Genomic DNA, 25,140 nt, shown 5'->3' on the forward strand with positions numbered 1-25,140 from the left:
ACAATCAAGCCCGTATTTAAATAATTGGTAATAACCAATACATTATCAAATTTTTCGTTTAAATTGGTGTTTTTACTTATTACTACAGCTATTTTAAATAACTGAAAGCTGCGATGGTCTTTCTTCAGGAAAATAGGATGACTTATAAAAGGCTGCTAACCCTTCGTCTGACTAAATCCTTGTAAAAAAACTAACTTATAAAAAAAATACATTATTTCTCTAATTTTAGTGCAAAACTCAATTTTCATATTTTTATTCAAAATAAAAAGTTCGAAACTTACGCACGTCATAATTTAGAAATCTTTAGAAAAGTTTTTTTACTATTTTTTTTAATATTAATTCCAAACCTGGTTAGTTATAGTTTTACTTTAACAAGCATATAAAGTAGAGAAATGTACTCAGTCAATTCAGTTGAATTTGCATCTGGATACCAGATTCTTATCAATGTGAGTTTTAAATTTTTATAAATTATTGATTGTTAAGTAAATTGAAACTGAAAAAATAATCTTTTAACGCAAGATATTGCATGATTTTAATTTTTTTAGAAACTATGTTTAATAAAGTTTAATTTATTAAATAAGTAATCAAGTCATTTTTCTAACAGAAGTATAAGCGAGTTTGGTTAAAATGCTTAAAACTTTTGCATAAAAAGTAACTGTAGCTTTAGTTTTATGAGTAAATTGATTAGGTATCCGAGTATATGAAGATGATTGAAAAAATAGAGGGTTTGGAAAACGACAAGGCGATTTTGAAGGAGAAGGTAGCTGCCTTGACAGACAGCAACAAAGAAAAGGATGAAAAAATTGATGAAGGTAGCCGTCTGTTGGGGCAGCTTGTTGGGACATTGGTTGAAAAGAATGGTTTGAACAAAAAATTAAAAGCGGAAACTGTCAAAAGCAATGACCTTAAAGTTGAAAACAACAAAATTAAAAAGGAACTTGAAAACGCTAGGTTTAGTACTTTTATTAGTGGATAATATAGTCAAAAGTTTATGTTATAAGTTTTTAAACAAAGTTTAGAAAACTACAGCTGATTCAAAATGTATGTATTACAAACTTATAGAAGTATAAACATTAATCTATAATTATTTTACCAGAGAGAAGTTTCAAGAAAAAGAGAAGAATTTAAATGAGCAGCTTCAAAATGCACAGATGGCATTGGAAGAAAAAGAAAATCTTCTACAGGACAAAGAAGTAGATTTAAAGATGTAAGTTTTATTTTAAATAAACTATATTTTTTATAAATTAATCTTATTTAAATTTAAAAAGAACGTAAAAATATAAACAGACGAAACAATATTAATTGTTTTAATGAAACTAACTTAAACAATGTAATAAATTTAGTAAATATAGATGTTGTGCTATAAGCGAACGTAATAAAAATTTAGTTCGAAAAAAGAAGCTAGCATGTTTTCAAAAGAATTGGAAGAAAAGGAATCTCTTCTACAGGATAAAGAAAGAGATATAAACGTGTGAGTTATTTTTTAAATTTTTGTTTAAAATAATTTATATACTTAATATTTATACTTAACTCTATACTTAATGTGAAATATATAAACAGTCGAGACAATACCATTTTTTTGATGAAAAACTCAAACATTGAAATAATTTTAGCGAACAAGTTAAATATATTGTATTTTTACTTAAACAAATAAAATTTCAGTTTCAAAGAAGAAGGTAGAATTTTCTTGAAAGAATTGGGGAGGAAAAAACCTCTTCTAAAGGCTAATGGAGGAAATAAAATGGACTTGTGAGTAAAACTACTGTTGTTTGTTTGAAATTTTAGTAAATGTAAAAAATAAAAATAAACAAGATGATTTTTCTTTTATTGTTTATGAAAACAACTTAAAAACTGTGATGAATCTAAAAGATAAGTTGCAAACACTGTATTGATAGATATAATAATAAAAATAGGTTGAAAGCCGTACTAAAAGATTATGATCAGTTGTCCAGGGAATTGTGCAAAACACAAACTAGAAATAAAGATTTGTTCAATGAAAACATTAGTTTTGGGTTTGAGCTAGTAAGTTTACAACAAAACTATTTAAACTTTCTAAAAAGCAACTAAAGCTTTATATCTGTAAAAAAATAATCAGTTTTATCTAAGTTTGAAAGAGTAAAACCGTTTCTTTTGTTAATAAATTTATTATTTTTTCTGGAAGTTATAAAAAAAAATATTTAATTTCTCAGTTATTTACGTTTAAGTATGTATAGGATTAATTTTTAAAAGCAAAACTTAACTAATTGTAGGATATTTGATATGCGATCTGAGCTACTTCTTAAATAAAGAAAATTATATTTATTTTCCTAGGTGTAAAATTTTTGAAAGTTATAAATTTATTAAAATAAAAAAAACTTAAATTATAATTTAAGTAAATGTATTATAAAAGTAAATATTGGTCTATGACATAAAAAACTTGAAATTGTTTGCATTCGACTTAGAACTAAAAAGATGTGGTATAATTAATCTAAACTGTTAATCAAAAAATATTTTAACTAGAGGCGAGTTTATGTTTTTAGTTACTTCTTGTTTTTCTAAATACATATTTTTTTTTCAGAAGCGAATGAAAAAAGCAGGATGTTGGAGTGAGTTTACTTATTGATAATTATAACGTTTGTAGTTACTGCATTTAAGAATTAAAAATATTTTTAATAAAATTATAGTAAGCTTATTTACGTTATTACACTACAAACTATTTGGAAGCTTTTAACTCTATTCTAATAAACTTTTATGCCAGTTTAATATAGGTCTAAAAATAATGAGTTTATTCTACAGAACGCCTGTTCAAAAAGTGGTAAAGCCCAAAAAAAAACTGCATGTTTTGTGTTAGATGTTGTCATTCTTGGTATATTTTCAATGATAACAAGGAAATATGTCATACCTTTCATATGTTACGTCTGTCTTGTTGAATATGCGATCAAATACAATCTAAAAAATTTACCAACAAAAAGAGCACAGTTAGTTTGTTTTTAATCAAGTTAAGAAATTAAAAAGCTTGATAACTTTTATACCTTTATAAAGTGTATGTATCTTATAACTTATTATTACTTAAGTCAAGTTAGCACTGTTTAGTTTATTTTACCAAAAAATGTGTAAATTTATATAATTCTTTGTAGCTAAACAAAGACCTTGTTTAAAAAAAAGAATTATTTGTAAAAAGTCTTTAGTCAAGTATTAAACAAAGTTATTCAACAGGTAAACAAGCCAATGTTTACAGGGGGTGGTAAGTATTGGTTTTGTTGAAAACTGCTGAAGATAAGAACAATTAAATATGATTAAAGGTGTCAAAATTAAGTCGTGCTGCAGACTTTTATTATTTCACAATGAAACAAACCATCATGAGAGAATAATAACAAGGAAGTATGTGATACCTATTACATGTCATGTTTGTCTTGTTAAGTGTGTGACAAAAATACAATCTACAAAAAGAAAATCAAATCAACCAACAAAAAATGCCAAGTTAGTTTGTTTAAATTTAAGTAAAAAGCTTGCGTTATTCTTGATGTTTATTTAAATTTGATATTTTGCTAAAAATATGTATATAATAACTTATACCAAGTTATCATTGTTTAATTTATCTAAAAATAAGCAACTAGATTTTTTTAAAAGTGTAAACTTTATTCACTGTAAGTATCTAAAATGCTTGTCTAAAAACAATGTAGTTTTTTTTCTAATATCTTATGTTGAGTGTTTAACAGAGTTGTTAAACAGGTAAACAAGCCAATATTTAGATGGGGGTGATGAATATTGGTTTTGTTGAAAATTGCAGAACAAGTTATTTGAAATCCTGGTAAAGATTGAGTCGTGCTGCCGACTTTTATCATTTTACATCAAAACCAATCAACATATTAGAACCATGAGAAAATTACTATACACTGAACTGAGAAAATTTTAAAATAAAGAAAATCAAACTAAAATATGCAAATTTTATAAACAACTAATAAAACACTCAACAAAGCTAATTTGCGTGTTTGTTTTTTATAATCAACATTAGCTTCACATAAACCCGATTATGATTTAAAAAAATGTTTGTTAATGGTACTTTAACACTTATGGATTAACATAGCTGTCTAAGGCAAAATCATTAAGAAACCACATAAAATAAAAAACATGTTCTTAACCTTGAGTGAAAGTTTTTGCTGGTTTACTATCATTTATAACCTGATAATTTCTAACCTGATCGCTTCTAACCCGATTACTTCTAACTAAACCAGTTCAACAACTGTCTTGATGAAACTCAAGCTTTTTTGACAATAAGATCGCTAATTCTTTACTTACCTACCAAAATGACACATTAAACTAGTTTAACTTTAAGCACTGTACTATGAGAATTTTAGCTTTGTTTTCTCTTAGCTTTATTTAAAACTAAAATTACGTCAAGCAAAAGGTAAATAGTATATAATCAATAATTTTCTAACAAAGCAAAACTGAAAAATAACTGACCTGTTTAACAAAACTCACTTACAACTACTGGGTATTTTCCAGTAAAGATAACTTTCTTAATTAACTTTTTAATTTAATGACCAAGTATAAACCTTATAAACAGTTTTATATCACAAGCTATTGTCTAGCATTTTTGTGTCTACAAACAAAATATTATGTCAACAAATTACATGTTTTATATTAAGCTAAATAATACAATTCTTAAGTATGTGGAGTATGGAATTTTATAGGTATCAAACATAACGTTTTAGCTCATTTTAAACTTAACTTAAATTGATTGAACATACGTTTTATAGATTTAAATATCTTTACTAAATAGAAATAAATGTTTTATAAGTTTTTTTGTTTCCTTTTTTTTAGTAAAAAAAATTATTCAAAACCATATCTAATTGATATAATAAGATAATTTTCATTTTACAACAAATCTGTTGAGCATTTTTTAGACTTTTATTATTAAATTAATATATCAAAACCATTTATTGTTGTTCAATAATTAAAACATTGTTAAAACTCAAATAAAATTTGAAATTGTAATATTATGTGGACTAAAATGTATCATTTATAACTACAAAAACTTGTATTTAAAGTTTGCTTTGTATTATAAAAACTTAAAATATCCAGAAATCTTTTAAAATGTACAAAAAAAAAACTGTCGTTTACATAATTAAAAAAAAAACTATAATGAAATTACAAAGACAAAAAAGGACATTCTATTTGGTTTATTCACAATCAATAAAGCCTACATTAAATATATACAATTATCTAATAAAAAGTGGAATATTTTCGAAATAATGAACTTTTCTATTCTTCTTCCATTTCAACATCGTTCTCATGATCTTTCTTTTCAACTGTTTCAATTTTTTATAAATATAAAAATATTCAAATTTAAAAAAAAACTAATATATAATTAATTCAATAACCGTTTTTAAAATGAAACAAAAAGTTTTCCTTCAATTGTTTTCCTTTTAGATTTACAAAAACAAAACTTTACAACAATGAGAGGTATACAGTTATCATAAAACATTAAGGAAAAGTAAAATTTTAATAGTTTTAACATATCTATTGACACAAAATGTTATATGTTCTTGTAATTATTTTTAAGTTAAAAACACTTGAAAAAGTTGACACCGTATTTTAATTCATTATTGTGCTTACTTAAACATTTAAGGCCATAGGGGGGGGGGGAGGGGTCCGACTTTTTTTTTTACAAAAAATAACTTTGGCTTTTATATGAAAGCTTTAAATACAAACTACAAGCCTGTTTTTATAGAATTCAAAAATATAATTTAACTTTTGAGATATTTTATTTTTTGTAAAAAGTCTCCGATATAAACGTATGGACCGCAAATTTTTCGGGGTCAATTTTCTCGGAAATTTAAAAATTCACTAAAAACCTATCGCTTCCTTCATTTTTTGACTTAGAGACTTCAAATTTTCAGGAAATGTGCCTTTTAATATTTTGAAGAATCTGAATGTTGGACTTTTTGAAATTTTGAAAAATAAAAATTTTATCCACAAAAAACTAAAAAAAGGGTAGTTTTTTGACAATAATTTTTTTTTTACTCAAAATTAAAAAAAATCCTACAATAGATCTCTTTAAAGTTTAATGATACACATTCTGTAAAAATTTGAGAAAGATTACTCAAAAAATGAAGGAGGAGATAGATTTTTAGTGAAATAGTCTTTTTTCGCATTTTTAGTTTTCGCCTTCCATAAGGAACCTATTGAACGCCCTTTCTTTGATCGCTTATATCTCAAAAGTTACTTTGAGTTTTTTTAAGCGGTTAAAAGTGTCTGATAGCTCAGATTAAATTCTACAAAATAAGATCAAGTTGTAAAAAACAAAGTGGACCACCCCTATGGCCTTAACAACAAACCTGCGGGTTTTTGCTCTTGTCCTGGTATCTGCCCACTTTGCAGCATCTGGCTCAATCTTTCAACTTCCTCCAATGTTTTCGCCTCCATGATTGCTTTCTGTTGATTGTAAACAAATATTACATTTAAAAATTATATCAGGAATAAATATTAAAAAAAAGATAAACATAACAGATAATAAACATTATAAGAATTATCTCCTGTTTAGGAGTAGCCTCAATTTTTTTTACTCTTATTATTTTAATACTTGAATTAATTTTCTATTGTAACAAAGTTGATTATATATTAAACAAAAATATTACTAAAAATTATATAAATTGCATAATTTATTACTGAAAATTTTGCTCAAACCTTGATTGCTTCCCTGTCAGCAGTTGACCTTCCGTCTGGTCCAAATTCAGAATCGATTGGAGCTCCTGGTACGAACCTGTTGTATTAAACTGGTAATATTTTCGAAAACTAAAATTGTGTAAGACATATTTCAAAAGAAATACATTGTTTGCTTAATGTCTTGTAGCTCCAAACCAGATTTTCTATTTTAGTATACATTGAACATAAATCCTTGAATAAACGAGTAAATTATGCTTAAAATATTGTGGCAACTAAGTTTTTGCTAGTATACATAATCCTGTCCACAGTAGCCATAATTTGAGATTTAGTAAACCTAGCTGAACTAAATGATTTGCCTTTTTCCACTTTGATCGCCATGCGATTAGCCTTGTCGAGCTAGCCAAGTGCAAAAAGCATAAATTTCATAATCTCTAGTTGTAGACAAATTGCTTGAAAGAAAACATTTGGTTCTGAAATTGTGGTGTAATGACACATCTGCTCCTGTGTGGTGTGTAAAATAAGCTAAATATTTTCTATATTTTTTTAGCAGCTGTTCCACTTTATTACTTTATCAGTTTTTGACTTTGTTGGATACCTAACAATACACAGTGGGCTGGCAAGTGGCCATTGACTATTTTCGCGATAAGACAGTTAAAGCAAGATTTTTATTTAATTGTTTAGAGCGGGGTTTCGTCTTTTAAAAACTGGGTTTGTTTCTGTTCTGCTTAAAGTATACTAAAAGTTATGTAAGCCTAAATGTAGCCAAAGTTTGCTTTTTTCAAGTTTAAAAAAGCCTCGAAATATGCTTAAATTTTTGTCAAAATTAAGGTCTACATCTACTGTTAAAAAACGCCTTATAAGCTTTTATACAAAATTTTTTTTTTAAGTTTTTTCATTTCTTTGGTTTAATTTTAATTGAAAAAAGTCAAAATTCTTTGAATATTTAAATGTATAAGTATATTATTTCTCATTTAAAAAATCTTCTATTCTCGCCGAAAATTCATTGATGATTTTCTGGCAACTTAGGGTATTCTTCAGGGTTAATTTTCTCAATTCGCCACCGTAGAACCAACATAATTTTTTTTATAAATAATTTAGTAAAAATGACAAGTAATCTATATACAAATTTACAGACAAACCTATCATGTGGAATATAACTATCTTTTTAGGTTTTGACAAGCGATATTTCTGTTAAAAAAATTGATATAATATCCTATCCCTGGTTTTTCACTGTGACAAAAAAGACCATTTTGTATGTTCTAAAAGGTTCTTAATGTGTATAGATTCACTTACTTTTGTTTACAGATCATTTAAGCTCCAACAATGATGAGAACAGTTAGTATTGGTCAAAACATGGTAGCTTAGTATATGTTTTAATTATTAAAATAGTTTTTTTTTTACTATTTTAGCAAATTAAAAGTTCTCTTGAAAAACCGTATCCCACAGGCCATGGTGGAACTTCTACAACAGGTAACGTAGTCAAAACTTTGCTAAACACCAATAATAGGACTCTACTGACGAAGCATATTTCTGATGTTATTTTAAAAGAAAACATTAACAAAATTATTATGTATGTTTCCATTATTTTATGGCCTATAAATTCTAACAGAAAGATTAATGTAGAGAAATACTCAGTTTTATTTCAAAAAACAATGATGCTGGTCATGTCGGTTAAATGGATTCGCTTTACTCCAACTGTGCATACTGTTCTTGCACATAGTGCTGAACTAATTGAGCAAAACAACGGTAGAGGTTTGCTAAATTACACCGAAAGTGGATTGGAAGCTAACAACAAGTTTCTAAGACAGTACAGAATGCTTTTCAAGGAAAACTTCTCAGTATGAAAATTTAACAGACTGTTTAAATCGATTATGGGACAAGAGTGACTACGATGTTAACAACACTTTAGACAGACTAAATTGCACTTATTGTAAAGAAGTCGGACATACTGCGCGAAGTTGTTTGCAGCTAAATGAAAAAATTTCATCATGCAATTCAGAATGAGAAACGTTGTTACATATGCTTTGTGTTACTGAATAGAGTGTTTTATTTATTTGAGAAACTTAATTTCAAAGAAGTTTTAAGAACTTACTGTTTGACTTATATTTTCTAGTAAATTTAGCTCTTTTTTAATCACAGGCTAGATTATTTTGTTTTTTGCACTGTTTTGCAACGAATAAATGTTTTTATTGTTCAAAATGTTTACGGTTTTTTTCTTTTGATAAACTAGTACAAATGTAACGTTATTAATAATACAAACTTTGATATACAAAGATCAGCCTTAAATTAAAAATAAACTGTATTTAGAGTTTAGTTTCACTCGGCTTGATATTGAAAATTCATTCATATTTAAACTAAAATGGAAGTAAATGTGACTCTCTTGAGGTAGCCAATTATAATTTTCTTTTTTCTAAGTTTCTTTCTTTAAAGTTTCATTAAAAAATAAAATTTTAACTATTTTTTAAATAAAAACAAATATTATTCTTATTGTAACACTAAGTGTAACTTTAAATAGTATTATAGTGCTTCTTATGAAAGTTTTATGTCAATGGCCGCTTGATCCCCGTTTTCAGCCCACTGTGAATAGGTCTTACCTGCATTGTTGATAACAATTTAAGTCTCAGAATTGGCAGCAAGGGAGCATAATTGATATTTGACAACAGTTTTACTACCAAGTTTTAAAGTGGGTTGCTATAACTGAAATTACTTTGAATCAAGCAGTTTTAGTTATAATAGTTTTGCTGTCTCGTTACAAATATTTTATTAAGGGGGGTAATAGGATTTATATTTTATTTACATAAACTAAACAACACAAAGATACAATTACATCACTCTATACGAGAACTAAAGTTAAACACACAAGAAAGTATTAGTTCTTAAATCTAACGTGTTTAAAATGCATTTTAACTTAAAGCACACTTGCCGAATGCTCTGCCGAAACTGCTACTGCACTGGAAGAATGCAAGTAAAATTCCGTTTTATAAGCACTGAAACAAATGTAACTCCTTTAAGTAAACAATATTGTTTATTGTTTTAGAAAATTGTTTTAAGAGTTATAAAATTTGTTTTGGAAAAGCTTGTTTTGAGAATAATGAAAATTGTTTTTATTATTACAAAAAATTCCATATTTATTCACGAGCTTTAAAATACTAAAATGAAATGTTAGTTTCATTACATTGCAATTAAATTTTCATGGATTAAGACCTAATTTATATATTAATAGTATTCACAAATGTTTTATTAAGTAAAACTTTGTTTTAGGCGATGATGCTAAGGATTCTAAAAATGTACCAGAATTGTTTTTCCAAAATTTAAATACTTAACTATGGCAGAGCTTGGTATCGAAATTTAGAGTTCGTTAACAATACCAAGAAAAATATTACAGAACACCTGTTTGCTACTAGAGCGCTGACAAAACTAAATTTGTATTAGTGATCAGAACTCTGGAACATCCAATTAAGTTAAATTGGTTAGATTTTGAAAAGATTGAGCTCTAAACATTAAACTCAGTCTAGTTGACTTTTCACTCCAGAAACTCTTTTCAAAAAAAAAGTCACGTTCACAGCTCAGCGAACAATTGTATAAAAAATGTTTTGTTAAATATTTAGAAACTTTTAATAATTACAGTTTCTTTCTTCCTTTCCAAGTTATTTCAATGCTACTTACCCTTGTACGTTAACAGTAAGAATATTTTAGTTTTAAGTGTCTCAAATCTTCCCTTGGTTGTGTGTTGTTCTTCGTGCTTTTTTTGTCTTTATCAAAATCGTTTCAAATAAAAAAGTTATCTTTTATTTAACAAAAAAATCTACAAATTTATTAGTTAAGAAAATAAGTATTTTCCTTTTATTAAATCCATGATTGAGTTGTGTGATGTTAAATAACTTCCCTGACTAAAGACCACTGTTAAATCTAAAAAACACTTTTAGTATATATATAAGTCTAACGCAGTTCTCTGCTAATACCCTCTAGAAGTACAGTATAAAGAATAAGAGAATGGAAGAAGGAATTACCTCGTTTGACTTTAAAAATTCTTTAATAAAAAAAGTCTTGCATAGTTATAAGTTAGCAAAAAGCTCACTACAACAATTAAAAGTCTACTTACAATAACAATTCAGAACACCTCAAAATATAAAACACTTTTGCTAAAATATCTAGATAACAGGTAACACCTACATGTTATAACTGTAGTAGTCTTTTTTAACTTCAAGTTTAAGGACAAATTTAATCATATTCATCATAACCAGCTGACTTTATTAAGATCTACGTGGTGATCTAAAAAGCAGTACTGTAATAAAGGTCAAACTAAAACTCTCGATTTCTACATTACACAACATTTTTTTATACTCTAGAAGAAGCTGTGTCTGCGCTATTGAGCTAAAACAACTAGAAATGATTTCATCTGCATAAATTGCAAAATGTTAATTCTAAGAGACTAAACTGTTCCAAGACATTTATTAACCTTGAGATATTTTACAATAAGAATGTCCTGTTCCATTTTGATACCGCTGGCATTTAGTTGTAAGGTGAAAGAAAGTTTTTTTTATTTAAAATTAAAAATTAGAACTATGTTTTCCATAGATAAAAAAGAAATCTAACAAATATTCCCAATCAAAAAAATACCAATTTAATAATAAAATTTAAAAATATTTTAATTGTAAAAAGCTAACAAGCAGCAGTCAACATCTCACATAGCGGCATTACACTTTATAGCATAGTATCTGTTCTAACAAAGTTTGAACCGCTATCGAGAGAGACAAACCACTCATACATTTTATATGAAGTGAACTCACGTTTTGGCCTGCCTGTTGGTCACCTGCTGAATGACTTTCATTCCCATTTGCGATCCGAAAAATTCCTTGGCACGTATGCGCTCCTATCATACTTAAACTTGTTAATATGTTCACAAAATAATTGTACACGTGTAATAACTTGAAAGGGGGTTTAAATTATAGGTTTGAAATTTAAGCTTAATTAAGCTTACAGGGTTAATTTTTTTGTTAGTTTGTACAGTAATGATGTATATAACTTTTAGATTTACATTTTAAATAAATAATAAAAACTTAATTTGTTCAAAAAACCCCATATTTTTGTAATATAACAATTATTAGAAAAAAAATCAAAATGTTCACAACAGCATACTTATATTTTGAGTTTTAGTTTATAAAAAGTTATTAAAACCTAGCCTAAAAAACATAATTTTAGAAAACTTTAGCTTTCTAAATGTCACTATCCCAGATAGAAAAATATAGTTCAAGTATGCTCAAATAATAAAATTTCAAAAAACAGTAATGACAGTGATTGTATTTTATTTAACCTTATATCACTCCCACTTGATCAAACTTTTACTGTAAACATTTTATATTTTATACAAAGCTAAAAATAAAACCAACCTTCTGTTTGATGCGTTGGAAATCAAGAACTCTGACCTGGGGCAGCTTGTGAATCACGTACAACCTGAAAACAATAAATAAGTCATTTTTGATGGTTTTTTCTAATTAATCTTATTTCATTAAACAATGGCAAGTTACTGTATTTGTAAAGTGAATAGTACAATGTTTATATAAAGTTGTAATTAGTATATTTTTCAAATTTAATATTAATTATTAGTTTTTAACCTATTTCGTAAAATAGATATGTTTAATTTTAAAATAAAATAACACTGACTAATACTATCTAACTAATTCCAAAAAAAAACTTTATATCAGTTATTAGTATAACAAAAATTATGGTAAAGTTGTAATTAGTATATTTTTCAAATTTAATATTAATTATTAGTTTTTAACCTATTTCGTAAAATAGATATGTTTAATTTTAAAATAAAATAACACTGACTAATACTATCTAACTAATTCCAAAAAAAAAACTTTATATCAGTTATTAGTATAACAAAAATTATGGTATCTAATCAAACACAGAACATTAAAAAAAAAAATATTACACTCAATTAAATAATTTTTTTAAAACACCAACCTGTAATTGGGCTTGTTGGCGATGGGGTTCCTCATGAAGCTGAGGTACTCCAACTTTTTCATCCGGGTCAGCACCTCGATGTCGGCGAGCTCTCTGACGTCACAATTGGTCAGGTACAAGCTCTTCAGGTTGGCGATGTTCGTTGCTATGCTGTTGTCCAACCGGCTGTTGTTAAAAAATAATGTTTTCAACTACAACGTTTGTGTTAAGACTCACAATTCCTCGAACCCACAATGTTGCTCGAATACAAAGCATAATATTTTTAATACTACTAATAATGGACTGAAACGTAAGTAATGTTTTTAATAATAATTTTTTAAATAAGAATTTCAGCATAAATCTTAAAATAAAGTTTAGTGCCATGACAAAACTTTTCAAATACAATAACATTTTTTAGTATTGACACAAACATTATTAAATTATTAAACAATAACAATATAAAAATCCAAGTAATCTAAAAATTTAGTGTTTTATTTAGTATATCGAAAAACATTAACTTAAATTATTCTCGTATTTTGATAAAATTTGTAAAAAAAATAAGTTTTTAAGTGAGCCGTATGTTGACCAAACCTACTATAAAACAATTTTTTAAAATACTAGATTCAATGAAAAATCTGGGGTTGTTAATTGTTCAAAAGACTGTGCGTGCACCGCGTATGGAAAAAACTAAAAGCTTCTTCTCAGTAGGTAATTAGTTTTAACTTGTTTAAACATTTATTATGTCGAATGATATAACTTGGCTAACATATACTCTATCAGAAAACACTATAAAAATTTGGTTCAGCATATTATCTTTTATTTGTAAGCAAAAAAAAAAACTGAAAGATAACTTAATTCAAAAAACAACAAAAACTATGTCCGCTAACTAAATTCTTATGCGTAATTTTTTAAACATAATACAATAAAAAAAAATACTATAAAAAGTAGTACACTAGTCTTTTCACTAGGCGAAATTTAAAAAAATATGTAATACGGAAAGTTTAAAAAGATGCTTGAGAAAAACTTTCTTATAAAAACTATTAATTATTTGATTATCATATATGGATCATCATTAAACGAAGCATGTATAACTTCTATAATTTAAATGTAACAAGTAAAAAAGTTAAATATTAAAGTGCAAACATGGTTAGAATAAGATTCTTAAGTTATACCGTAATCAAATACATAATATATATAATTTTGGTAAATGATGTATTTCAAAATAACTACTTTCTAAACAATCAATTAAGTGTAAGTTTTTTTTAAGTTTTATATCTACAATATGAGTCCAAACTATAAAACAGTATAGCATAATAATACAGTATTTTAAATAAAAACTCTATTTAGCAAAAAGTCCAATTATTTTAAATTGAAAAAACATATTAACCACAAATTAAAACAAGTACAAACAATCAAAAACTTTAATAGAAATTATTTGATAGGTTTACATCTAAATTTGGGTGCACGACAATTCAAATTCGGACAATTCAAATTTTTTAAAATAAATTAAAACAGCCATAAATAAAAAAGTAGTGTATATTTGATAAATATAAAAAATACATATGTAGGGTATATTAATATATACAAGCCATTTTTTTTCTTTATGCAAGACACTAAATGTTTTTTAAAATATGGTTAAAAAAAAGTAAAAAGTATAGTTACTTTCAGTAATTTTAAAATATCTTGAAAAGTATTTTAGATTTAATAAAAAAGAAAAAATGTCTTAAAGATATTAATAGGATCTAAATATGTATTTTTTTTTAAGTTTAAATTGCTTATTGAGATATAGTCTTTTTTATAATTTTTTAAGAATTTGAATTGTCGGAATTTGAGTTGTCCGAATTTGAATTGTCATGTAACCCTTAATTAACATACTTATAAAAACTTCAATCACAAATATAAATCTACCAAATCTTGTTGTTGTTTAAGTACAGTGTGGACAGCCTGGGCAGCATGGGAAAGCCGTCCAATTTCCTGATGTGATTGTCACTGAGATCGATGGCATCGTACATGTCAAACGTAGCTCCCAAGTTCTCAATCATCGGTATTTGGTAGCCTGTTATTACATAACTAAAATGGTTCACTTGATCACTACAATACATTAATACATAGAGATTTATCTATGTACTAATTTTAGCTTTAGGTTGTAATACAAATATAATTTATTTTATCAGGTTCGAATTTTTTGTAAATTAAGTTTTTTTTATCATTCATTATTTTTAAATCAAACTAAACTACAAATTTATTTGAAACACAGGGTTGCCACTGACTTTTGGCAAGTTTTCTCCAGGTTTTTAAAATTTCTTCCGAGTTTTTAGAGTATTCACTTGTTTTTGGGTCTACTTTTATTATAACTTAATTTAAGGAAAAAAAAACTGTGTTAATTAGTATGAAAACAATGAAAAGATACTGTAGAGCTACTTTAAATATGTTTTTAAATATTTTTTAATGGTATATTTTTTGTGTCAAATCAAAATTTTTCTATTTAACATGTAAAAATTATTTAAAGTTTCAGGTTTTTCCAGGTAAAGTGGCAACCCTGCTAACACCTTAGGAAAAAAGTTTTGAATTTTTTTTCAATATTTTATTCTAACCAGTGAATAAAAAGAGCGTAACTTTTACTATTTAGTATTTAAGGCCATTGTAAAAGGTTATTCACCTTTTTTGAATCATTCTTATCTTTTCATTAATAACTAAGCTACCAATCATTTTTGGCAATTTTTTAACTTTCAAGTCACCAAAAACTTAGGGGTTTCATAAATTTCTTAGGCAAAAAAAAACTACTATTTTGATAAAATCTACCACCTTCTATAAATTTTGAAGTATAAGACTTGTTAAGCTCTCTCAGTCTTCTTTTGAAAAAATATTAACAACTTGTAGAACAACTCTTTTAGTAAAAACTGTTCTAAGTGACCATAAACTTTAAGTTTTTCTGTAGTGACCAAAAGAGTTTTTTTTAACAAGACTAGAGTATCTACCAAGGAAAATGAAGTTAATAAACTACAGAAAATAAATAGTAGTCTAGCGATTGGTCAACATTTGATTAATAATTTGAAATACTTTGTAAATTATGATGTGGTTAACTCAAAAACACTATCAAGGGCTCATAATGATTTTTATCTTAAAAATTTAGAAGAAATTTACATCTTAAGTCTATCCCACTAAATTGTTTACATTGTTGAACTTTAATTGGTTAATTTTATGCTCTATTCATTAAATTAGTGTAGTTTTGTTACATTTGTGTATTGCTTATTCAATGTTTTCTTTATGATTATTTCAATAAAATCTAGCTCCTATAATTTAAAAAAAACTTGTTTAAGCTCTCTCAGACTTCATTTATGAATAACTTGTAGGAAACAGATTGTTTAATATTTTTTTTCTAAAAACAAACAAATTTTTTATTGTTTATTAAACTAAAACAGTATTTTATCAACTATTTGTCTCTTACAAGTTGTTAGTAATTTTAAAAAGAACATTTCCTAAAACTTGAACTAAATTAATTAAATTGGAATAGACTTGAGTATTTTTTATAATTCCAAAAAAAATTGCAATAAAAAACTGTGGTTCATAAGTTTGTATGAAAAACTTTTAACAGAAATAACTTTAACTTCATGTTAAGTGAAAATTTTTAATCATATAAAAACTGACTGATCATATATCAAGATTTTATTTAAGAACATAATTCCAGCATTTTTTATAAATTAACATTGGCTGTGACTTCAAAGTTTGATAATATATGTACTATAAGATACTTTTTATAAAACAAAAAAAAAACGATTAACTTTTGAGATGTAATTAGTTTGGTAAAAAAAACAACAAAATGTATAAGATGAAAAAAATACATTGCTAGTTTTCTTGGTATTTTAAAAACTTAAAGAAATTTATCTCCTTAAATTTTAAACCAACTTACATTTAATCTTTATAAAATTTTTTTTTCAATATTACGAACAACTTGTAGGAGATGGATTAAAACAAAAAAATATATTTTACCAAAATTAAAAAAATAAAGGTTATATCTTTTTAATAAAACAAATAATAAAAATTTAAATCCTTATCTATAAATTGTTCAAATTTTATTAATAACTAGAATGAGAAATTTTTAGAACAATTGCTCAAAAAATGTAGAAGATAGATTTTTAGTGAAATAGTCTTTTTTGCGTTTTATTTTAAGCCTTATATATAGAACCTATTGACTTCTTTTTTTTTCCCTTATAACTAAAAGACTACTTTGAATTTTTTAAAAGGTATGGTAGCTTAGTTTTTGTCACAAAAATTAAGAATAACTTTAAAAAGTGATTACCTTTTACATTCTTAAAACTCTAAAGTTAATTTTACTAAAAAAAATGTTGGACTTCACCCCTATGACCATAATAATTCATGGAAGTAGAACTTTTGGCAGTTAAAGTAACAATAATTATATATGAGTTATCATTTTTAAATATTAGCTGTCTGTGATCAACAGTATACAACTATAAACATCCATGTATAATATTATTGTTTAAACTATTGAATAGTTAACTAAAATAAACTTTTTGCTGCATTTTGAACACTATAGCATAAATACTTTTTGATCAATTGTGCTTAAACTTTAGAACAAAGTAAGGGGAAACTTATATTTTAAACAATAACTTAATTGAGTTTTATTTCATTCAATGTAATTTACAAAAAGTTAAAACTTAACAATAATATACTTCTGATATGCTTTAATTTAAGTATTTTTTTAATAAAACAGTTTGTTAACATTCTAAAACAAAATTATTTCCAGTATAAAAAGTTTTTACTTAAAAAAAAGAAACAAAATTTAAATTATACTGTTCGATTTGAACACACCAAAATTATGAAAAGACTTGTAGGTTTGATGTCTTAACAACTAGTTCGAATTTGAAAGTTTTGTAAAAACTTCCAGAAAGCATTAAAATAAAACTTTAAAGAAAAATATAAAAGTAGACAAAATATTAAAAAACTATGATTTATATCGTATACAAAAATACGTCATAAGTAATATATTTGCAAAAGCATTTTGAAAAAAAAGTGCAAAATTGTAGCAAAAGTACATAAATACTAATTATTTGAATCTATTAATTGAACTTAATTTAAATTTTTACTAAAAGATATTGATGATAATACAAATTCCAGAATAAAATGTAATGCATTAACTTGCAAAAGTAATAACATTAAGTATTAACTAATTTATGACTTTTTGTATACTTTATTAAAATTTTAGAACCTTCTAGTTTTTTTCTTCTGTAGAAAAATAAACAATTTGTAAAATAATTTTCAATAACTCTTTTGTTTTAACCTTATAAACATATAAATAGTTGAGATATAAAAACATATATGTTTCAATTTTAACTATTTGAATTAAGTATTCAGATAAAATATGCTATACTCAACAGTATATATTACCTAAAAGAGGTTTATACATAATCTTTAAACTTACTGATGTACAAACAAACTGCTTAAAATCTGACTTATAATTTATTAATGCCATTATTTATAATTTACAAAATATAACATTGGTTTTTAAGCGGTTAATTACTGCATAAACTACAACTCAATTTTAGTAGAATAAAAAAGTATTAATTAAGGGCATAAGGGGAAGCAAAATCACTTTTTTTTTTGGAAATTCTATTTTTTTTAAATAATTAATCAATCTACTAGTTACTTTTTTACTGTTTATTAAAATTTGAAGTAACTTTTGAGACTAAGCAATCAAAGTTAGAGAGTTCATAAAGTTCTTAATGGGAGGTATAAATATAAAAATCAAAATAATTATTTTAATTAGAATCTATATCCTCCTTCATTTTTAAGCAATTGTTTTGAAACTTTCTCAGAGTAATCTTAAACAAATTTTGGACAACTTGTCGGAAACAGATTTTTTTTATAGATTTTAATTTTGAAGAAAGCAAAAAAATGTTTTTCTTCAACTATGAAGGATAAAAAATTTTTGCTTTATTCCAATAATTTTTTTAATCAAAATTGATCAAAACATTTTTTATAACTTTTTCAATAATTCACTTTTTACAAGTTGTTTGTATTATTTAAAAGAATATTTATAAAAAACTTTAAGTAATTGCTTTAAAAAAGAAGGAAGAGATAGATTTTTAGTGAATTTTTTAAAATTTAAAGAAAATTGTCCTTCAAATATTTTTGATTTCATAAGATTATATCAATTTTTTTTACATAACTGGTTATATCTTAAAATTAATTGATTTAGTTTTTTTTTCTAATGTATCTTATAGTATATACTCAGCTTTTAAATAAGTGCCAATGTTAATTTTTTTTTTTTTTAAAGTTTTGATGTTACTGGACTAATATTTTAACAAATATTTATACCTCTGAGCAGCAGTTCTCTTTCCCTAACTGTATTGAGATGGTTGATGGAATTGTTGATGAGATCCGCTGTCAACTTTACCATGATTTTACTTTAACTAAAACTGTTTAAACATAAAATTTGCTGTTGCAATAATTTTACAATAATTTAAAAATCAATAAAATGTATATATATGTAACTTTATTTTACATTTTTTAGTTTTTTTTTATTTTTTAGTTTAAATTCTTCTTCTGTAACACTTGCTTTGCACAGCAAGCTTTGAAATTTTTCGCATGTTGCCTTTAATTCTTTGTAATGCTCACCAGCACCAGTTACAGCTTTGGAAGAACACAACTGTGCATTGAAACTGATGGTCTTCATTAACATTGGTTTAAAACCTTCGAATTCAAATTCTTCTTCTTGCTCTGAAAAATATTCTTCACCAGTTTCAAGATGATCCTTTGAAATTCTAGTCATGTTTGTGGAATCAACTTCACTGTTTGCTGCTTCAACTTCCTTTAAAATACTTTCAGAGAATTCTTCAAAGGCATCTAGCGTACTAGGATTATCTTTGTCTACTTCTCCTTCTTCATCAAGTGTTTTTTGCATTAACCCTTTCCTTTTTCTAAACTTATTGTACCAGCACCATGATGCTTTAAAATCAGTATATAAATGTTGGTCAGCTAAAGCTTTTGCTTTTGAAATGACTAATGAAGAAGATATAGGAATTTTTGCAAACCTTTGTGTTTCAATCCAACTGTATAATTTATCCTCTAGGTCTGCATACGGTGGTTTTACTGTCCTTGAAACGCTATTTATCATGGTATCCGACATCTGAAAGGCACTGTCTTTTATGATCTTTCTTTTGCTCCAAATATATCTTATTGATCCCTCAGTTACATCATACCTTCTTGCTAGGCTTCTTTTACTTGGAGGTTTAGGCTTTAATAACTCTTCAATTATTTCAAGTTTTGACTTGATTGACAACCTGGAAGTTCTTTTTTCAGACATTTTATTTAAAAAAACAGTTATAAATCATAAATCTGCAATATTAAACACGTGGAATAACTTAGATATTTTTTATCATATTTTCATTTTCTTAAATACAAAGACAAGTTAAATTATTAAAATTATTAAACAAAATACAAAAATGAATTAAACTATTTATTTTTTCTTATTTTAAAATTCTTACAAAAGAGTTTCCTAAATAATATTAGGAACAATTTAAAAAAATTTAAAGTGAATATTTGAAAACCACAACGGATGATTTTTAATGAAATTAATATTTTTGCATGTTTAGTTTGTGCCTTCCATAAGGAGCCTATTGTACTCAATGGCTTAAACTTTATAGCTTAGGTCTTTTAACACCCCTCCTTTTATACCTTTTAATAAATAAAAGTTTTCAATTCCTCAAATTCTTATGGCATGAAATTTCATTTCTACTCAAAAATCCATTAATATATCTTCAAAACAATGCAAGACAAGTTTATCCTTATGTGGGCAAAGGTCAAATTAAAAAAAGTTGTAGTAACATAACCAATTTTTATTTTTTATTAAACATTTTCTTATATTTTATATGTTTTTGTTCAAAAGAAGAAATTCATTACAGCACCAAATGCATATTTTTGTAAAAGGTTATAGAAACAAATTTCAATATAGACACCACACCATTTCTTAATTGTAAACAAATGTTTAATTATAAATTGAATTTGCTAGTAGAATAGAATATAAATGTTAAATATCAAATAAGTCACATAAAAATAAAGATAAAATCTACTTGTTATTAGAATTAGTAATTTTTTTTTACAAGTATTATTATTTTATATAATTTTAATTTTTTTTTAATATATGTATAGTTTTATCTTTTGTTTTCATATTTATAAATAAAGTAAACAAATTGTTAAAAGTGGAAAAGTCCCCAGTCTGCTTTTAACTAGAAGCAATATTAAAAAAACAGCCATTATAGTAAGTATATTTTGTACCTCTTGTATCTTTACAATTTCTTGTATCTTTACGCATTTTCTGTGGACACAATGTGCATAATTAAACAAGAGGTTGCTGAATTCTAAAATTTGATTGAGAAAAACAAATTATAATGTTATTATAATGTTATATATATATTATAATGTTATATAATTATAACAATTAGTAACAATTAATTATAACAATTATAATAATTATAACAATTAATTATAAAATAATTATAACAATTAATAACAATATTATAATGTTATGTGATTATAACAGTGTACAATTTATTTAAAATACAAATTAAGTAATTTACTTATCATTAAACATATTTTGGGCATAGAGGGTTATGACTTTTTTTTACAATTTGATCTTTTTTCAAGTTTTAATTAAGCTATAAATTGCTTTTTACATATTTAAAAACTTAAAAATAAAATTGAGAGATAGCAGGTTAAGTTGGAGGCAACAATAGGTTCCTTATGGAAGGCACTAACTAAAACAGCAAAAAAAAGACTATTTCACTAAAAGTCTATCTTCTACTACATCTTTTGAGATAAGTACCTCAAACTATTAGGAAATGTTTCTTGCAATATTTAGAAAATTTTGTTCAAAAGAATTCAAAAAATTTAAATTTTATAAAAAAATTTAAACCTTTTTTTTTGTATTTTGTCATAATTTTTTTTTTTTAAATCTTTTATTAGTTTTGTTTTGACAGAATTTTATAAATGTTGGAAGGAAAACTTTCTAAAAGTTTGAGGTAGTTATTTTAAAAAAACGTAGGAGATAGATTTTTAGTGACTTCTATTTATTTGCCATTTTAGTTTGAACCTCCCATAAGGAAACTATTATAGTCTTTTACTTTGACCAGCTATATCTCAAAATTTACTTATAGTTTAAAATATCTGTAAAAATCAACTTTAAGCTTATTAAAACTCTATAAAATAAAAACAAATTGTGATACCCCCTATGCCCTTAATGATTTATCAATTCAATTTTATATACTACAACTTTAACAACTAACAAAAAACTATAAAGAAGCTGTAAAGAATACTAAATATATTTTAAGTTTAGTTTGAGGCTTATCAAAACTGTTTTTGATTCATAATTGACTAGATATAATTAAATACCATAAAATATTATAAAGCTAATCTACTGAAGATAATCTACTTAACATGCATGGTCAAAAATTAAAATTCAGAAAAACATATATAAGTAATTCAAAATATTTACATTTAGAATGAGATTCTGAAAAGCTTTAGCAAAACTATCTTTAAGCGTGTATTGGGCACTTTAATGTGAACACAATATACTTCATTGTGCACAGAAAGTACTTGAGGTATAAAATCATGGTTTTAGAATGATTTATTACAGGTTGTCTGACTTTCTTTCTTCTGTCCTGCTTTAATAATAAATAAAACTCAAAGTAAAAAAAAATTGATAGTATAATGAAATCAACATTTCATTTTATAATTTTAAAGCATGTGAATAAATATGGGATTTTTGTAAAAATAAATACTGTTAAATTGTCACTTTAAAGTATTATAAACAAATATTATGAAAATAAGTAAAGTGGTTTTATTACAAGTAGTAAAATTTTTTGAAATTCAATCAACAAAAACATAGGTAAAAGTCAGCAGAGCAGAAGCCTGGACTTTTGTATGCAATGAAAAACAAGCTCAAGTTTAACATAAAGGTTTTTTGGTTCTGACTAATAAGTCTTAATCAGGATGAAACCAGTCTAAGTGTACCAAAAGTTTGTGGTCTGATGATGGAATTGGTATGATCAACTCTTATGTTTTTTGAAATGCTAACAATAGAACATATTACTTAACTTTCTAAGTCTCGCGGTAATTGGTGAAGGCGATCTGCTTTAGTATGTTGTATCACAAACATGTCAAGTTTAAAATGTTTCTTTGACTTAAGCTTAGTTTAGACTGTTTAAAGTTTAGGTTTTATAAAGTAAAAAGCCACCTTGATATATGCATAACCAGTCTTGTCCTATTTTTCTTAAAAAAATAGCAAGTTTTAAAACGTCATTCAACCACATGAAATTTTTCTTTAACTATCTACTGTGCATACAATTTTTATCAGTGGCTGACATGGTTTTCATAGTAAACATTAGTAGCATTGCTACACTTCTTTTCAGAAAATAGTTCTGTTTGAAAACAAGAACCTTATTTTTACCATAAGTTACTTCATTTATAATCATGAAAACTTGTAATTGTATATGAAATATTGAAGACTACTTAGTTATTTATATTAATTTAAAGTTGATCCATTTAGTAGTAATGATGTCACAACAAAAATGAAATATACAACCTGACAAATTTAATGCATTTTTATGGATTGACTTGTTACTTTTTTTAATAATGTAAAATAAATGTATAAAAAATTTTATATCAACAAGCGATGAACAGTAACTTTGAAAATACTTCAATAAAAATTAATTTACTTTGTTAAATATATTAAATAAATTACCATAAATTTTTGAAGGTAACATAATGATGCTATTTGAAATTATACATTTAAATTTATGTACAGATAGTATGTGTACAAACTTACAATCATACATGCAGTAGCTTTGCCAAAAATCAGGTTCAAAACTGTATTTGTATTGTGTTCCAAAAATAAAGGGGTGGCAACGATTAGTTGTACACCATATGTTTACCTTTTAATATTATTAAATAACTAAAACCAGTTAATATTTATGTGTGGAGTTTAAAGTTATGTATTCTTTTACTATTGCTATTTTATAAGAAACAAACATGAATTAATAATAAATAATAGAATATTACATTTAAAAAGTGTATCTGAATAAGATTTAAGTTAGTTTTTTATTGTAAGTAAGGTGGAATTTAAACTGTTTATCTGATTTAAAAAGTAAGCTCAGTTTTAGGAACTTCATTATGGCAAGTACCAAAGTAACAATTGTCATATTCAAATTTAATTAAATAAATACATTAACTAACTCAATTTTACCAATTAATATTATTATTTTATAATACACTACAAACATATATGATAAAGAAAAATAACTTTTAGCTTATACAACCAAATTTCCAAATTGTCCTGGGCATGACATTAAATTGTTCTGGTGTATGACTTGATAACGAAAGGTTTTTTGTACACCAGGTCCTTGGACCAAACCTTATGAGCTTTTGTCGTTCAATAAACAATATATAAAAATCAAACAAAGTTACAAAAGCATATGGTTATCAATTAGAATATACAATTCTTCTGAAAAAAAAAACATTGATGTCTGTTTTTTTTCTAATTATAAAACAAACCTTTGCAATTTCTTTCTTACAGCTTTACATTTTATTACTTTACACTATTTATTAGTTCAACTGTATGAAATAGTAATATTTAAGAGCTAGTGTTCAAATTAGTGTAACAAATATTCAAAATTCCATATTTTCAAACTCTAACCCTGTTTTTACAACTTTGCCCAATAAAATTTGTATAATGTTTTTTTTTTGATATTGTTAGACCATTTAAAAAGGTAAATTAACTACAAATAAAAAGTATTTTTATCAAATAAGATTAAATACTTTTATCTAACAATAAAGATAAGAAATAAGGTTAAAAAATAAATTACAAATAAGTTTAATTAGGATTTAAAACTAGCAAAAACTAAGTGAAAAACAAAACGAAATATCTAAAAAAATAACAATTAACTTATAATACTTAACTACTAAAAAAATAATATCTCGTTTAAAATAATGTATTCTAAAAGTGTAACAAAGTTTTTTTTTTTTATTATTCCTGCATACTTTCTAGCAGGGTTGCAAAAAAGTTTAAAATTATTTACAAAAGCTACTCTAGCATGACAATTTAACTTACAATTAACAAATGTAACCAAGTATTCAGTACTGAGTAGCTTAAGTACTTTAGTGCTTCAGCTTTGTAGTGTTGTGGCCAGATTTTTATAAGAAAATCCATACACGTTTCTCAAGCATTATATTTTGAGTTGAAACAAACAAATGTTTTTCAATGCTCAGAACTCTTCATTCTATCGGAAATCTGGTAACTCTGCTTTGTTGTAGACGTTATACTTAGGTTAAGCACACACACCGTACATGTTTACACAGGATTAATAAGTAAATAAAATAACTATCATAAATAACCTACTTTTGTTGTTGACTGGCCAGGTATACCAACAAATGTTTTGCGGACTTGACTTGCAAAAAATGCAACGAATGAAACATATTATAAGCATTTAGCTCAAAACTTTATTGTTCTTGTACTCTGTGTGCAATGCG

At 25.3% G+C, this 25,140-nt stretch overlaps 1 protein-coding gene across 1 annotated transcript; it reads right to left on the reverse strand.

Annotated features, from left to right (window-relative positions):
- Window positions 1–5,147: 5,147 nt before the first annotated feature.
- LOC145837800 (U2 small nuclear ribonucleoprotein A'-like) lies at window positions 5,148–19,056 on the reverse strand. Its single transcript, XM_082945250.1, has 8 exons — window positions 18,934–19,056; window positions 14,506–14,653; window positions 12,619–12,783; window positions 12,039–12,102; window positions 11,439–11,521; window positions 6,670–6,745; window positions 6,321–6,417; window positions 5,148–5,291 (listed from the first exon to the last, which is right to left on the reverse strand). The coding sequence occupies exons 1-8, from the start codon at window positions 19,013–19,015 to the stop codon at window positions 5,245–5,247; spliced, it is 762 nt and encodes a 253-aa protein (XP_082801376.1). The 5' UTR covers window positions 19,016–19,056; the 3' UTR covers window positions 5,148–5,244.
- Window positions 19,057–25,140: the final 6,084 nt, after the last annotated feature.

The sequence above is a fragment of the Thalia democratica genome, chromosome 6 (assembly GCF_965202585.1).
Source record: "Thalia democratica chromosome 6, ktThaDemo2.hap1.1, whole genome shotgun sequence".
NCBI lineage: Eukaryota > Metazoa > Chordata > Thaliacea > Salpida > Salpidae > Thalia > Thalia democratica.

Bases quoted from the DNA above. Each gene is read 5' to 3' on its own strand.
- LOC145837800 (XM_082945250.1), bottom strand. From the start codon at position 19,015: ATGGTAAAGTTGACAGCGGATCTCATCAACAATTCCATCAACCATCTC. The intron at 14,654-18,933 runs GTATAAATATTT...ATGTAATAACAG, and splicing joins AAGAGAACTGCTGCTCAGAG to GCTACCAAATACCGATGATT. The intron at 11,522-12,038 runs GTTGGTTTTATT...TAAGTATGATAG, and splicing joins TCCAACGCATCAAACAGAAG to GAGCGCATACGTGCCAAGGA.